The following is a 16,810-nucleotide window of genomic DNA, read 5'->3' on the forward strand; positions in this document are numbered from 1 at the left end:
ACAGATAACGTCACAGAGCTTTCTGAAGAGGTCGTGCCACTTTATACCCTCAGAGTGTTATGAAACGTCCAGCTGTTCCACATGCCTGCCAACACCTGGAATTACACATCTTTTTCATCTCAGCCATTCTGGTAGATGTGTAATAGTATCACACTGTGCATTTATCTGATGACTATGAGGCTGAACGTCATTTCACTTACGTCTTAACTATTTGGACATCCTCTATTGGGTTGGCTGCCCTTTTCTTAGTGATTTTTTTGATCCTGGAAAGAGCCAGAAGAGGCTGTTTCAAAGGACATGATACAAGTACAAATATACTTAAATTAGATGTAGAACTGAATGAAGAAATTAGTATCTAAAACTTCTCCAGATAAACTGTAACAACCCCTTTCAGATCTCACCAACATATGTGCAACTTGTGTGATTCCTTTCCTTCCCGACTAAAGAATTTCAAAAACTTTCGACCTAGGCTGTCTCTTCCTTTCATTCTCTTGAGCAATAAACGCTGTGAAACGGAAAGCTTTAATGGCAGAATAATGGCTTTTCCAAGAGAATCCTCATTTCCTTATTTTGATTCCCCTTTGTCCACAATCAGGTCCGACAGGAGGTATGTTCCACACAGGCCGCTCCCAAGACTTGTCCAAAGCACACTTACGTTGCAGCCCTTGTCTGTGAGGTAACTGATTCCTTCTTCGGGGCCAATCGCCAGCTCCACCGAAATAATCCAGCTTGACTTGAAGGTTAAACAGGTGACGGCAAAGGTACCAGAAGGAAAAAGATATTTTAGATAAAGAACCATGGACACATTAAAGGACCAAAGGGGGGCTGGACTAGCTTGCTACTGATCTTTGTAACCAAATAACACAAAATATTTACAACTTCATGGTGCAGCATCTGCCGAGCCTAAGCAGAGACGGACAGACTGCGCTCATGCCCGTGACGGACAGACTGCGCTCATGCCCGTGACGGACAGACTGCGCTCATGCCCGTGACGGACACACTGCGCTCATGCCCGTGGGCCTCAAGCCAATGGTTTCTTTGGGAAGATTATCTGAATAGGTAAACTAGCCCTTAGAACACAGTTAATCAATGAATCGCTGGGCTGGAATAAAAAAAAAATCTTAGGCATGCTATTAAAAAAGGATGGTTTTAGTCTCACGTTGACACATTTTCTTTTTGTATTTTTCCCACTGTAAAATACTCTCATGTTGTTAAAAATGTGACAAATTAGATTTCAATCAGAAATTTAGATATACATGGATAAGAAAAAGCAAAAGAAATCACACCTAGTCCCACCCTATTTCCAAGTCCCCATACTTACACCAAGGGCACACTTGAAGCATTCTTTATCAAATCTGTACACTGGGGAGAGGATCTCAAAGAATTTCAAAATACTTTCTTCTCTATTAAGGTTGGCAAACTGTCTAAATGTTTGTTGGATCAATTTTCTTAGTGTTTTGGCCTGCATGATAAAATTACAAACATCTTTTTAGAGCCAACAATGAGTAAAGACCACAACAATAACAGCCAACACCAAGGAACATTTCTTGTCCAGCCACCACTTAATACCACCTCCGTTCACCAAATGTTGTATTTATCAGAGCTTTGTTTCTTTTTTTAAAAAAAAAAATTATAGTAAAATACACATAAAATATACCATCGCAACCATTTTAAAGTATACAGTTCAGCAGTACCGAGCTTTATTTCTTAAACAGAAATTGGTAAAGCAATAATTGGCTTATTAGAACATGTGGTAAACAGTTAGGCATTAAAAATATAAGGGCTATATTCGCATGTGACCTGGAGTCGGCAAAGGAGGGGACATAAAGGCACTCACACATCCCAACCTGGGAGGGGAAGTCAACACACCCTTTCTGAAGGCAATTTGGCAATAAGAAATCAAAAACTTTAAAACCACAACCTTTGAGAAATTATTCTTTAGGAATGATGAAAGAACTATGCAAAGATCCAGCAACAAGGAGGTTCAGCACGGAAGTGTGTAGAGTACCCCACAACCGGCCATGCACGCAGCAGTGTGTCTGCTACCCAGATGTCCTAAGACTGCTGTGCACATCCCATTTACTGCCATGAAAATCCGTATCACAGTGCTACATGAAAAAATAAGACAAGGCAATCTGTTGTAGTGTAGATGCCTTTCAAAGGAGAGCACAGGATACGGGCCTCACACAGGCGGGCACACGCACCAACGCACAGTGAAGACAAACCAGCCATGCCTCTCTTCTCTGTGTAGTGGGATCACAGGTGATCTCTGGGTGCCTTTTCACTTATCTGAGTTTTCTATTTATAAACCATGAGCATCTGGATGGTGGAGGGTGGCGAGCCTCCCCAGTCCATGGTGTGTCAGAGAGAGGAGTGTGGCCTGAGGGGGCCAGCGGGCAAAGGATGTGTGATGGATGAGGTCTGGGGAAGGGGGCAAGAGGATGCAGGCCACAGGAAGCAATTGGGTCCACCCTGGTGAGATGCAAAGCCCTGGGGCAGCCTGGAATAGGAATATTGTGATCTGACATAGGTTTTAACAGGAATACTCTGGCCGCTATGTTGGGAACAGTATGAAGGGAGCAGGAGAGATCCAGTGAGATGCCACCAAAATAATCCAGGCGAGAGGTGATGGGACCCAGGCACTGCTGCACAAGTGTAGAAGCAGAAAGGAGTGAGAAGTAGTCAAATTTCAGACTTGTTTTGAAAACAGAATCAACAGGATGTACTGAGAGGTAAGAGTTACCACTGAACTGAAATGGCCAAGACCGGGAGAAGCAAGGCGGAGGAAGGTCTTAGAGAATAGCAGGGGCCGCCTGAGCCTCGGTGTGAGATGCACACAGACAGGACGCAATGCCAGGAGACTGGAGACAGGATCAGGGCGGGGATCGGAGCGGCAGGGACAGGACCTCATCCCATGGCGGCCTGCTCATCTCAGCAGTCAGGGAAGTGGGAGCAGGTGAATCAGGAGGGGGTGGCATACTTTGGTGGGTCAGGGCAGTGACAGCCTGCCTGGAGTGGCCTGAGGTGCCAGTGTGGTCAAAGGATTGCTGGATCTGGGACACCACAGAGTGAGCTGGACAGCTAGGAGCTGTGGTCAGCGTGGGATCCAGTTCCAGAGGGGCTGCAGTTACTGGAGATGAAGACCAGGGCGCGAGGCGGCGGGCAGAGAGCAGGCCCTAGATAACCTAGGGCCGGTGACTTTTATTTCAAAAGCTGGCTCTGCTCCTGCAGAGAAGGTGTGGGGGAGAATGGAAGCAGAAAGACCGGCGCCGGGCACGCATGGCCACCTGGATGATGCTCGAGATGGCAGGGAAAGCGGGAAGTCGACACAACTCGAGTTTTGGGTGGAACAAGCGGGCAAACAGAAGGGGCGGGCTCCGGGAAGATAAAGTCACGTTAATTCAGAACGTGCCTGAGATCCGCAAGTCTCCCGATCTGAACCACTGAGCATAAAGCTGGATATAGACCCGAGCTCAGGAGACAGCAGGGCTGGGTCAGAACGTTACGGTCTCCAGCCGACTTGATTACAGGCATGGGGCCTGATGGCTCCCACAAATACAGTGGCCGCAGGAAAGAAGTGCGGGCCAAAGCCTGCTTGGTAGGCCAACACTGGTTTTAACCAGGGCTGGGGTTCTGACAGGTGAGGCAAGTGTGGAACTACAGGCGATTGGAAGAGAATCAGTTATGGTTTTAGATCACAGGAACTAAACTGAAGAGAAGCAAAATGGGTTCAAGGGCAGCAAGGTTTGACTATCAGATGTTACCTACAACATGAGTGGTTGGCCTTGGACACTCTGTAAAAGAGAAGTCTGGGACGCGTGGTTTGGGGAAGAGCCGTCCAAGCTCTGGCCACGAGCCCAGAGACTGAAAAAGGCCATTCTCACCACAGCTGAGACGGCATTTAACAGCTCTTCTGACTCCAGGCTTTGCAAACACTCTCTGCGTCTCCTCTTGAGCATTAGACCCACACACGTGCACGTGCCCACCTGAGCTTTCCACCTGAAATTCCCAGACACCTGAAACCTGGCGTGCCACCAAGAGAACTTGTGACTTTCTTCCAGGCCTGGTCCTCCTCATCTCAGCAAATCTCCCAGTGGCTTAGAGACAGAAACCTAGGCGGCAACCTTGACCTCCTTCGCCCACCTCTCAAAACCCACTGCACTGCCACGTCCTCAAAGTGCTTTTCCAAAAGCCATGTTCTTTTCTCTAAGCTTCCCAGGCAGCAGCCCCGCTCTTGCTTTGATTTCTCTGATGGTCTCCCGTGGATACAGAATTCTGGTAGAAGAGAGACTAGTGAAAAACAAGGAAATGGAAATACCTGTGATGTGAGCATTATACATAGTTAGTTAGTTCTCTATTAAGTATGTAGAAGTAACTCACACGTCACAGGTAAATACGCGTACGTGTAAAAATGAAATGCAACACCTTACGGTCCCTGCTCATCCTCGTTCTCCTATCGAGCCCACGGCACAGGCGCTCCCAATTCCGCGTCTCCCTCCCTCGCTGTTGTCCCCCGACCCCCAGCACCCGTGGAATGGGTGTGCACGGGGTCAACTAAACTGTGCACCTGACCACTCAACCTGCTGGAAAACTTCTGAGTAACTGGGCAAATAGGTTTAAAAATAGTAACTGTGCAGTGTTAGCAGACAGACAGCCCGAGCTACAGTTTCACGCCTCTGTGTCATCCAGCTGACTCTGTCAGTTTTCCGCATGCTGCTCTGCCTGGCCCCTCCCGAGTCCTACACGTCACCCGGCTAAGACAGGAGGTCACACTCATAAGCGGCAGCCGCAGGAGCTGCAGGAGGGAGCGCGCCCATTCAGGGCTACTTCCTGGGACACAGCCACACCCCGGCTCCCCGCCAGGCAAGGGCGGGCGCACCTGGCCGGGAGTGAGTGCCCGAGCTTTCTCGGGGTCTCTACTTCAATGTGGCCACCCAAGAGGACTGAGATTTCTGGCCTGCAGCAGCCAGTGTTGGGCAGGAACTAGAAAACCCTCGCTATCTGAAAGGAGCCCCAGATTCGTTTCTAAGAAGGATGCCTCAGAAAGCATCAGATCTTTCCTCCTTTCTCAGTAAGGAAAAAAATCCACAAAATCTGACTTCCTAGAATCTCTTGATATTAATCAATACACTTCCCTGTTTATAGGGTTTCAAAATCTGCTTTGTGTTTGCCCAGACTTAGGAAACAAGGCATCTATCAATGAATGCTAGTCAATTTTAAACCAATTCATATATAGAGAGAAAACTACTCAAAATGAGGCAGTATTATTAGGAAGAATCATTGGAAATTGCTGCTATTCAGCCTTCTGAACAACAAAAATAATTTCATATTAATCAACCTAATATTTATCAGATGCTGCTAGCAGCAATGGACTCCGAGGGCCTCCTGGATGAAAAAGTTATAATGTAGCGCTAAAGAAAATATGCAAGAAAAGAGGAGCAGGCTAAGAAACATTAATTGAGGAATTATCTCCCCACCTACCAAATGCTAAACATAGATAACGGTAACAGTGCATGCGAAGTGTGTGTTTTTTAACTGAGCTATAACTGACGTATAACGTTGTATTAGTTTCGGGTGTACAATGTAATGATTCAGTATTTGTATATACTGTGAAATGATCGCCACAGTAAGTCTAGTTAACACCCAACACCTCACAGAGTGACACATTTCTTTTTCTTGTGATGAGAACTTTTAAGACATATCCTCTTAGCAACTTTCAAATATGCAAAACAGTGTTGACAACTACAGTCAGCATGCTGTACATCACATCCCTGGGACTTACTTATAACTGGAGTCTGTACCTTTTGAGCCCTGCACCCATTTCACCCACTCCAACCTCCGGCAACCATAAGCTGTTCTCTGTATCTAGGAGCTGGCTTTTTTTCTTTTCATATAAGTGAGGTCACACAATATTTGTCTCTCCCTGTCTGACTTAACTTCATTGAGCACAATGTCCTCAAGGCCCATCCACATTGCTGCAAGTGGCAAGATTTCCTTCTTTTTATGGCTGAGAAACATTCCATTGTGTGTGTGTGTGTGTGTGTGTGTGTGTGTACGTCTGAAGCGTGCTTTCTTCCCACCCTACTTACAGGAGCCCAGACCAGACGGACACTTCCGTGCTGACACCAGGCTTCATTCTCCCGGGCACACAGCGGACGCCAGGGGTTGGTTGCTGAATGACTGCTGAGCCGGGCACTTCCGTGCTAACCACAGGGATGGGAATGATGACTAAACTAAGTGCTCCCGATAGGACCCTAGGAAACCACTCTATTACTCTGATGTACAGATACTTCAAAAAACTGATAACTATTGATCTTGCAACATCTCTAGTTCTAAAATTAGATTTCTACTGTGAATTATACTCAAATAAGTTGAAATTTGGCTATTTTATTTACAACATAATTTGAGATTTACAGAAGAGCTGCAAAGACAGTATGGAATTCCTGCCCTTCGTCCAGTGCCCACCTCCCCCCATCCCCTGCCCCAGAAGTTAACATCTCACACGACACTGGCACATCCGTTAAAATTAAGAAACCAACGTTGGTACAAGAGTACTTGCTAGCTTCAGACTTTACTCAGACCCCCTGGTTTGCCCACTGACGCCCTCTCACTGCTCCAGGACCCCACACTGCATTTACTCATGTCTCCCCATCGCCCAGCTGTCAATTTTGTAGACTATCCTCAGGTTGGGATTGACTTGTTTTACTGGTACAGTGTTTTTAAAAATGTGCCTCTGGCACTACTAAGATCAAAGAGTCAGAAAATTTAAATATCTTGTAAATTATTCTTAGTAATCGGACACATACACCCCAATCCTGTTTTGCCATCAATCAATCATAGCTTAAGTTCCATCAAATATAAGGTAACCTTTCAACCCTTCAATGTGAGCATTAACTACAAATGATCTTCTAGAAATCTAGATATGAAGGGAAAAAGGCATATAAAACAAAATGGCCTTTGGAAAAGCAAATACTAATTGGTCTAGCCATTCTATAGGGCTAGTCCGGGAGAAACAAGAAGCTGATGTGAATTTCTTGTTAGCTGAAGTTTCACTGGCAATAGTTTTGAAGAGGAGACTGTCTGAACACAACCTAATTTGTACTGTAGCTGTTACACACCTATGGGTATACGTTTATGTCAGTCATACCCACAAGAGTCTGATGGCAATCAGTTGAAAGAATTTACATAGAAGGTGAAAAAATTTTGGCATAAGGATATGAACTACTGATTAAGCTATTTAAGAAGCCAAATATATATAATTTGTTTTACAAAAGTATACTGATTTCCTTTATATTAGAAAGCGTGTGAGAAATGAAACACTAGACGAATCTGTACCTAAGAAACAGAAGCTAAAAGTCAATTCTGTTCTCCCTGCTTGCATCAAAATCAACAGCAACTGAACCTTTCAGAAAACACAAGTGCTATCTGTTTGGCTCGTGAAGTTTTCTCAAGCTCCCGAGGCTCAATTCCTTCCCCTCCACTCCCCGCGCGCACACACAAGGCTCAGCTACCACTGCCTCCAGGGCTGACACTGCACACCTTGATTACCTTAATCACCTCCAACCCTTCTTGATTGGAGTGTTTTTGCTTTCGATCTGTCCTCCATGCTGCTGTCAGGTTTATGTTCTAAAGTCCAAAAGGTGGCCATGTCCCTCCCCTGCCATGAAACCTGCCATGAACACCCAGGGCCCCTACGTGCTCTCATCTGAGTACTGACGTCCACACAGGTGACCGCAGTGTCTGAGCTCTGGTCACAGGGCTGACCTGACTGCCAGCTGGAGCTCAAACAGCAGCAGAAGCGCATCAGGGTCGGCAGCAGGGTCAGGATGAGGAAGGCCGGTCAGGCTGGGTCCTGAGGGACAGCCTGAAAGACACCTGGAGGGGACAAGTCCTGTGCAGGAAGGGGGACGTTTCTGGAGTGACAGCAGGGGCAGAGCGGGCTGCCCAGGGAAACGAGCTTCTCCAGCCTTCCGATTCTTCTATCTTGTGAAGGAGTATCACCTGCGCTATTCTCATGCCTCCTTCCACACGGTACCCTCTACCTGGAAAGTGCCTCCTCTAAGTCCAGTCATCTTTCAAGTGGCCCTTAAACTTATTCATTCATTTTTTCACTTAAATAAGATTTACCGAATGTTACTGTGTGCCCGGGATTATGCCTAACACAGGGTTTAGAGCAGAGAACACAGCAGATGTTATCTTTGTCCTCATGGATCTTAAAATATAGTGGAAGCAGGCAGACAAAGTACAAACAAGTAAATATCTAGTAATTAAAGCCTGAGAAAGTAAAATTAAAAATTAAGATCATGAGCAGGACCCTAAGGTAGAGGATGTTTCTGCAGCCCCGCTTAGGGAGGTGAGCAGTCTGTACGGGAGAGGACGCCGAGGCTGAGCTTTAGAAGAGCCGGCGATGGGGGACCTCCCCGGGGCCTTCTCACCTCGGCTACACTTACACCATGGCACCTGTGACCTGGACCTGGGGTGGCTTGTTTGGAGTTTGAGGATCCTTTTTAAATATAGAATAACTTCTTGGACTCCCAAATGCCAGCAGTCATACCTCCTGTGATAACTGCTTATCTACACACAGCTCTAAGGAGACTTCGCAGTAATTCTCAGGCCATGCCGGGACTAATGTTTGAGCACCGATGGTGCTGCTAATGTGATACAGCCATTTTCGTATCCTTTCCTGCTTTTTACTTTTACCCTGGGTGGTGCACTTCTCTGTCCAATGATGGGGTGAATGCCCTGAAGAACGGTGTCTTACACTTGTGAGCGTCTCCCCTTGGGTCCACCCAGCAAAGGGCAGGCCGATGCATAGGGTGGGCTTCTGCGCCCACGCCAGGGCCTCACTCTCCAGGTCAAACTGAGTCCCAAGTGATTCAAGGTGATCGGGTCAGAACTTTCACCAAGGCAGGCTGGCTTCCAAGCCAGTTTTCTGAACCCCTGTGTTCTGTCTTATCCCACTTGGGCCTCAGTGAGTGGGACGGTCTTCCACATGGCTGCTCTAGTGTGGAACATGTCCTCTGTGATGAAAAGTCAGAGCCGTAAGAGCCACGGTTTATAAACTGCACTGTGACAGGTGCTTGTGGCGGTCATTTATACAAATACACACACTCATCTGCTAAATAGCCACACCAACCCTACAAAATATCATTTTCTTCATCGTGGAAATAAGAAACCAGGTCCCAAACCATGAGGCTAGGAAATGGCAGCGCTCATCTGAGCTGGACTCTATCTTCATCCAAAGCTGCGTCCTCACACCACACTGGACCATGTTCTGGATGGGCTGAGGAACCACACCTCAGGTCCCCGGTGTGCCCTCCCCTGCAGTGGGAGCTACAGGCAGAGACAGGAACTGGTGTTCTGCAAGAGTTACTAATGGGGAGGAGTGCCCTTGGTCGAAACAAGAGAAGACAGACCTTCAGAACACACTTCCACGCGTGCGCATGCACGCGCGCTACAGCTGCCACTATGGCTCTTTTACGTACTGCTTCTTTACCTTCGTGTGTCAAAATACCCGAGACCGTGAAGATTTAGGTGATGAGGACCGCTGTGAACGCAACTTTCTTGGTGTTGTACTTAGCTGGGTGCACTCACAATCAAGAAGCGAAACCATGGTTTTCTGGCAGAATGCTACACCTTTAAAAATCTACTTGCCATCAGTATGACTAGAATAACTGCCAGCTTTTTATATTATGACTTTTACACGTAAAGGAGAAAACCACACACCACGGGGGAGGTGTTTGCCTAGCACGGTCACCTATTACGATAAAGCAGACTCTAATTACCTTGACTGAATCCAGTAAACTCCTAGGAAAAAATCGCTTCAAACCAACATCTTTTCTGAAATATAAAAAGAAGTGTATTAACAAATAACACCACCAAATCAATGAATAACATGACATTGTTGCAAGAACATAAAAGCAGTTTAAATTATTTACCCTTCCACACGTTATTCTAGAAGGAAATAAGTATAATAAAGCTCCAATGTACCCGCACAGTCATGGAACACGTGGGACAAGTAATTTTCTAGATCTGTGCAGGAAACACCGATACAAGTTGGTTTAGGTAGAAAGTCTTTTTTTTTTAAGCCTTACTATTGCAAACCCTCTAAAATATTGCCTCTTTGTAAATTACAACATGTAAACAAACTGTGCTTCTTTGAACATTGTTTGAAGGTTAGCCTTATAAACCTCGATTCCAACTGGGTAATGCTGTATTTGTATAGACTGGCCTGATTAGGGAAAGATCTGGGATATAGCAGGGAAGTTTAAATACCTTAGATTAATCCTAAAAGTTGACTGCTTTTAAAAATAAACTTTTTGATTAACATTAATCAATGTTTATAATCTCAGTTTCACACAGGAAACAAAACAAAAAAAGAGAAATTAAGTGAGTGGCCTAAGGTCAAAAAGCTGAATGTGTGGAAATGCTGAAAATCCCAGTCATTTTCTTTAGATCAAGCTACAAAATCAATCATTAGTAACAAGAGCCTCAGAGCATTCCGGCCAAGAAAACCGATGGAAAGAATGGCTCACTCTCATTTTCTACTTACTTTGGGTACTAAGTGAGCCAGGCTTTTGGCCACTAGAGGGCAATCGTGAGCTAGTAAGATGAAATAAAGCCTCTACACATGAAAGATTATCAGGAGACACATGGAAATATAAAAGGATCAAGAAGGAGAAAAGCGAAATACAGGTACCTTTTCAGGATTACATAAAAAAATAAAATGAATATAAAGTATATTAAAAAAATAAAGCAGGGATGACTTCTTCACACGTAACTGTAAGTTAGCAGGTATTACTAATGAAACCATAGAAAACATGTCAGAGTTTATATGGTTGACTCTAGATCCAAACGTTTTAATCCCCTATCCCATACTCTACTAGTTAGCACCTAAACCGGCGAACTCCCTGCTAAACCCTGGTCTCAGTTCTCACACTCTTTTTCACTCTGTGATGATGATGATGGCCATGTCCACTACACCCGTACAAAATCCTTCCTCAGCTCCCATGACACACAGTTTTCTGGTTTTACTTATCAGCAAATCCATACAACTCCTTGTTTTCCATTTATTTTTCTAACCACTTCTGTTTATAACTTCCCTTCCTTATCTTTTCAGATATGAACAGGGAAAAGTGTCCACCCAAGTTCTTCCACTTTTTGTTGCCTCCTAAAAAGACAGGAACTTTGCATTTTAAGGATTTGGGTGCTAATCACTATGGGAAGTAGCAAAATAAGCACATAAAAGATAAACCAACACCCTAGAATCTTAGAGGCATTATTCCTGAGCATTTTCTTCCCTATCTTCCTTTGCAGGCAGCTATTCCATAATAAAAAGAACTTATTTTCATAGAGGGAGCTCTGCACTGGAATCCTGGCTTTGCCGTAGGAAGGATTTGGCTATGCCTTCATGCCTGTCAACCTCAGTGACCCACGTGTAAAATAGGGATGCTAATCCCTGCTGCCAACAGCGGTGCTAAGGAGACAGTGAGAATGTGTTAAGTCCCTAGAACTCTACACGGGTGGTTCCCCTTTCCCCGGAAACACCCGGGACGCCCCTCCTGTCTGGCAAGAGTCTGGTCTACAGGCCTGACTAGCCGTCATCTTGAGCAGAGGGAGGCGTGACCTGATGTTGCCAAGAGCAGACATGCTGTAGGGAGGAGGGGAGGACACAGGCTGGAAGGCAGGCGGGAGGGAGGCTCTGCCGGGAGCCCGGAGGAGGGCGGTGGGAGCGGGGGTGGGCAGCAGAGACTCAGGGATGCTCTGGACGCAGAGCCAGCAGCGCTGAATGAAAGGTGACAACGGAAGGCTGAGGCACCAGGAAGAGGAAGGCCGGGGGCCCGGGGGTGTCTCCTGGGACTTCTGCTTCTGGCGAGGGGTCGAGCAGGGTGCACGAGACCTCCTGGTGGAGATCTCAAGGAGGCAGCTGGCCACGTAAGTCTTTGGATGGGGGGGCAGGGAACACCAGGGCCAGGGATGGCCTCTTCCCCACGGTGAGACCATCAGCTGCCACTACTCAACACCACTCTGCGGCTATCAGTTGGCCAAAAAGTTCGTTCGGGTTTTTCCATAAGCTATTACAGAAAATCCAAATGAACTTTTTTGGCCAACCCAATATTTTTCTTAGAGTTCAATGGAAAGTAGAAAATTTATCATACTCATTTTTGTCACAAATGGGAAAATTAAAGATGGACCAAGGGGGTTGAATTTTTCTGTGTGAAAATAAAGCCTATTACCAGGTGTTACTTTTACTTCCAAGGTGAGGACAACACCATTTAAGGAAAAAAAAGCTAAGGCCAACTAATGCTTAGCAAGTATGCAGTTTAGTTTTTCCAACTACTTTTGAGTAATAATGAGTCTGTAACACCTGCCCATACATTAGAACCCTTTAAAATGGGACACATGGCAAGTGAGAAAATAAAAATGAGGCTAAAGAACACAGAATCGCTGGGAGAATTCCATACCACCACCACCACCCTCCACACATTCTGATTTAACTTTACCAAGAAGCCCATCTATGAGGCTTGGCGGTGGAGGACACTGGGAAACACCTCAGGTGCTGCGCTCACGGTTTTAGGGAAAGCCTCCTGAGACATCTGCATTCAGCACTCTCCAGGAAGCCTGGCAGGGCCACACAGGCTGTCCCATTTCACACGTGGCCACCTCCCTCCAGCCCGTGTCGGGCACTGGCTTACGATGAGCTCTCTGATGGGCAGCAGGCTAGCTCTCAGCTTTATGTGACATAAAACTCACTTGAGCCCAAAGTCTGCACAGCCGTGAGGTAAGGTGAACAAAAGAGTAAACACTACTGATGTAGCACAAACAAAATAAAATTACTGGCCTTTATAATGAGGCAATTCTTTACTATGTAAATAGTTATCAAAGGGTAGATCCTAAATACAGGTAAACTCATTTGACTAAAACTAGCTTTCATGAAACTTTTAGGATACAGCCACCCCCCAATTCCCAGACCCCAGTATCAGGCTGTCAGATTTCCCACGTGAGCTCAAAGGAACCTTCTTAACCCACACGCGCAGTTAACGAGATATTAATATTAGGTGAGAACGCACTGTCCACAAGAGTAGCCCCATGAAGGATTCACACTTAAATTAGCTAAGATTCAGTTAACAGTCTAGTTCCCAGATGCACCGGCTCCACTTCAGGTGCTCAGGAGCCACGGGGGCTAAGGGCGCCCACGCTGGCTGGGCGGACAGGACACTTCACAGCCTAGGGCGCTGCGATGGTGGCGCGGGCTTACAGCAATGAAATCTCGGCCTTGGCTCCCTGGCCCCCGGCCTCGGCTCCCTGGCCCCCGGGGCTCCTCAGAGAGGGCGGTGGGCCCGGCCACACAGCCCCACGGGGACAACCACGACCGCCCGGGACTCCCGGGGGGCCCACTCAGCAAGACCACCGCGGATCCCGCAGGAGGGAGTGGGGGCCAGACAGGAGCCTGGGCTGGGGCTGCCCGTGCACGGGAGCAGGATCTCCCAGTAACTCTTCCTCCGACTTTTCTCTAAGATGCAACTCACTCTGATTTGAAGCTTCAAAGAAAGCAAGCCTGTTGTACTCCCCCGCTTCCCCACACTGGGCATCACTTTAGGTATGGGGGGGAGGGGGAGGGGGGAGTCACTGCCCTGCGGTCTCTTCCTCCGGTGAGACACTGACCCGAGCTGTGCAAGCGCGTGACAGGCACCATCAGACAGCACGCTCTCAGAGCCCGGAAAGTTACTCGTTGAGATTTGGGGTGTCTGGGGCTTAAAACTGTATTTGTGATCAATTTTAAACCAGAATTTTCTTAGTTAACGTTTAATTTACCTCTGTCCTTCTAATGAAACGTTCAGACCACTGCTGGCTGATGAGGCCGTCTTGCTCTTTCCCTTTTGTTAAACCTCAGAGCTCTGCCTTCCCCCCACGACTGTGCCATCCTCCTGCACCCCTGACCACACTCGCCGCCAGATGGTCCAGGCAGCAGGCGCCACTCCCCGCATCAGGGGGAAGAGGCACTGTCCAGCGGTCCGCACCCCACACCAGCTCCCCGATGATCTTTCTAGAGCGCACTCGGGTACCGCCTAGCTACTCCCAGCCTGGGGCCTTGTCCTGCGCACACGTGCGTTCACGCCCAAAACCCATGACACAGCAGGCCTTGGAGGCCTGAGGCTTGAATAGCTTTATTTACATACATTAAGCTTCTTATAAGTGAATTCTCAGGTCAAGTATAAACTTACCTCTCCTTCGACACTACTTCTGAGAAGATTCAGACCTTGTCTGTTGGCTTTAACTAATTAATACTTTGTGGACGTAACTCTCATAAATTTAAAGCCCCAGCAAAAAAGGCAACCAAAAACGACTTTAAAATAAAACTACAACGCACGTTTTCATACAGTATCCCTATCTTATCCTCGCCCCAAAACTCTCAAGAATTGAGTATCATTAAGAATATCACTGAGGTCCTTTAACCTCTAAAATGATACCTTAAGCCTCTTAAAAACTGATAAAACTTAAAATTCTCTAACTTCAATGGAAATCGCTGTTTGCGTCTTAATGATCCTCTCCTTCAACCTGAGTAATGAGAAGTCATCTTTGGCCAGGTATACCAGGTGATGCTGCCTTCCTCTCCTGAAGCCAGGTGTGGCCATGTGACACTGTTTCAGCCAATGTCCCTCTCAGGGAAAGCACTACATGCACATATGTGTCCTTAAAGGGGGCTGGGAGAGAGAGAAAAGGTCCATCTCTTCCTCCTTGTGACAGGTAAGGTTAACCAGCCATCTTAGGCTACCAGGTGGCAGCTATGGATGATGGTGGCAAGATTCAAGGGGCCTAGTGCCCTGGTGATGAGGAGCACTGACTGCCTAGCACTTGTTTTATGTGAAAGAGAAAGTACCTTCTATCTTAGTTAAGCCACTGTCAATCAATTCATGCCAAATCTGTGAGCATCCCCTTCACTGATAAATTATTACAGGCAGCTAAAAAAAGCACTAGATTATTATTGACAAGAAAGAAAAATTTTAAAAATGAATGAAAACAATGCACAATTAGAATTAACCTCAGCTAATTTTATATCACAAATTTATTCACTGAGGAAGTATCGATGGAATACCTAATAAACATCAGACACTTTGCTAAGTGCTGGAAATATCAGGAGGTCCCTACAATCAATACAGCTTACTCTAGTAGAGAAGAGACACAGTTACACAAACAACTACAGCAAAATACATTAAATGCAAAGATGATTAAAAATGAATTTTTAAAAAAAGCAAACCACTTAATAAGGAAATGAGCAGAACTGAAAAGTTACGTGATTCATTTAAAATAATTTCACAGTATAATTCTGTACGTTGAAGAAGAATCATTGGTACATAAGATTCTTCCTTCTACAATATCACATTAGGAACCATAATTTTAACACTGTATTATTAGCTTATTTTGGTTTCATCTGTCATTGTCAGCAATGCAGTTTTTAAGCTTAAAACATTTTTCTTAACATATCTCATCTGACTCCCGTCTCTGATTTACAAGAGGCGTGAATAAAAGAGCCACCTGAGTACACTCCAGAGTGCGCCCTGCAGGGTAAGACCCCGCGAGGCCACATTCTGGGCCTGCGGCTGGAGATTCACGGCCAGTACTTCCCCTCTGCCTACAGAAAAGGCACCTTGGTCCTACCAGGGTTGGAAAGACATAGAAAAAAGAGACTAATTAACTCTTTAGTTGGTTTAAAGAAAAAATGCAAATGTTTTTAGATAGTGCTTTTCCCACTCTCCGAAGTTGGGCCTGATCATTTATTGCATAATTGAAAATAGTTATTCTGAAATGTGGTAAAGCTGAAGGAGTTTTCTTCAGTACATTATAAATTACAGAGACTGTCCATACATTTTCTGGTGAAACTAAGCAACTATATGGACTATTTCACAGTTTTTCTCCTTACTGGCAAGAAAAACCAGAACCCTAAAATAAACTAACAAGAAACAAGTAATATTCTGCATTCATGTATAATTCTTTTCCATACTGAGAAAATATTTACACTTCTAAGTGGCTCTAGGCTACTAGCAAAAACCAGTAGGAAAGGGCAATGCTGACCCCCCGGAGGCCCTGGCTGCCGGTCCCCGGGCAGGACAGCCTCAGTGTGCTTGGAGAACCACTTCCCAGCCACACCTCGTCCACAGCCCTGGGTGGGCCTTTTCAACAGCTGCGGTGGAAGACAGAACCCAGGGAATAGTACTGAGAAAATATCACGATTAAACTAGAATTGCTAAGGAGTAAAGAATCTTCACCTTCCAAGAACAAGGTGAAATAAAGAAAACTACAAGATGACAAGAGCAGAATTTTACCACCAAAGACACATATAAAAGAATTTCTAAACAATATACTTTAAGAAAAAGGGAACTGCTATCAGAAGACAGGCTGAGCTACAACAATGAATGTTTAACCAACACAGTAATAAACAAGTAGGCCTGCAGGACCCCACCCTATACACCCAAAGTGCTGGAGGTGAAGAGGGCTGACCCAATGCCGCCCACAGGTGGGGATGCTGGACCTGGACTGAGCTGGGACCTGAGGGAGGGTGAGTTGTGCCATTCACTCCCTGGCTCTTGTCAGATGCCCACTCCGGAGGCCCCCTCAGCAGTCTCGGGCCACCAGGCTTTGATTCAAGCCACTTGGGAGCTTCAGGAAGTCAGAGGAACAGCAGATAGAGACAGCCCAGCAACCCTAGAGTCACTGTCAGACACAGAGCACAAAACAGCTGGCGTGAAGCTTGAAGAAATGAACGGCACAATCACATACGTGAGCGATAGAGATGACATCACCGGAAACT

The 16,810-nt window shown here is 46.1% G+C and overlaps 1 protein-coding gene across 11 annotated transcripts in view; it reads right to left on the reverse strand.

Annotated features, from left to right (window-relative positions):
- Positions 1-16,810, reverse strand: part of PTK2 (protein tyrosine kinase 2) — a 262,366-nt gene that overhangs the window by 107,794 nt on the left and 137,762 nt on the right. For all 11 annotated transcript variants that reach the window (XM_061172265.1, XM_061172261.1, XM_061172260.1 and 8 more), the window contains 3 exons: positions 9,786-9,840; positions 1,322-1,462; positions 656-733 (listed from right to left, as the gene is read on the reverse strand). In XM_061172265.1, coding sequence (XP_061028248.1) covers positions 656-733; positions 1,322-1,462; positions 9,786-9,840 — 274 coding nt within the window. The remainder of the gene's footprint in view (positions 1-655; positions 734-1,321; positions 1,463-9,785; positions 9,841-16,810) is intronic.

Source organism: Eubalaena glacialis, chromosome 17 (assembly GCF_028564815.1).
Source record: "Eubalaena glacialis isolate mEubGla1 chromosome 17, mEubGla1.1.hap2.+ XY, whole genome shotgun sequence".
NCBI lineage: Eukaryota > Metazoa > Chordata > Mammalia > Artiodactyla > Balaenidae > Eubalaena > Eubalaena glacialis.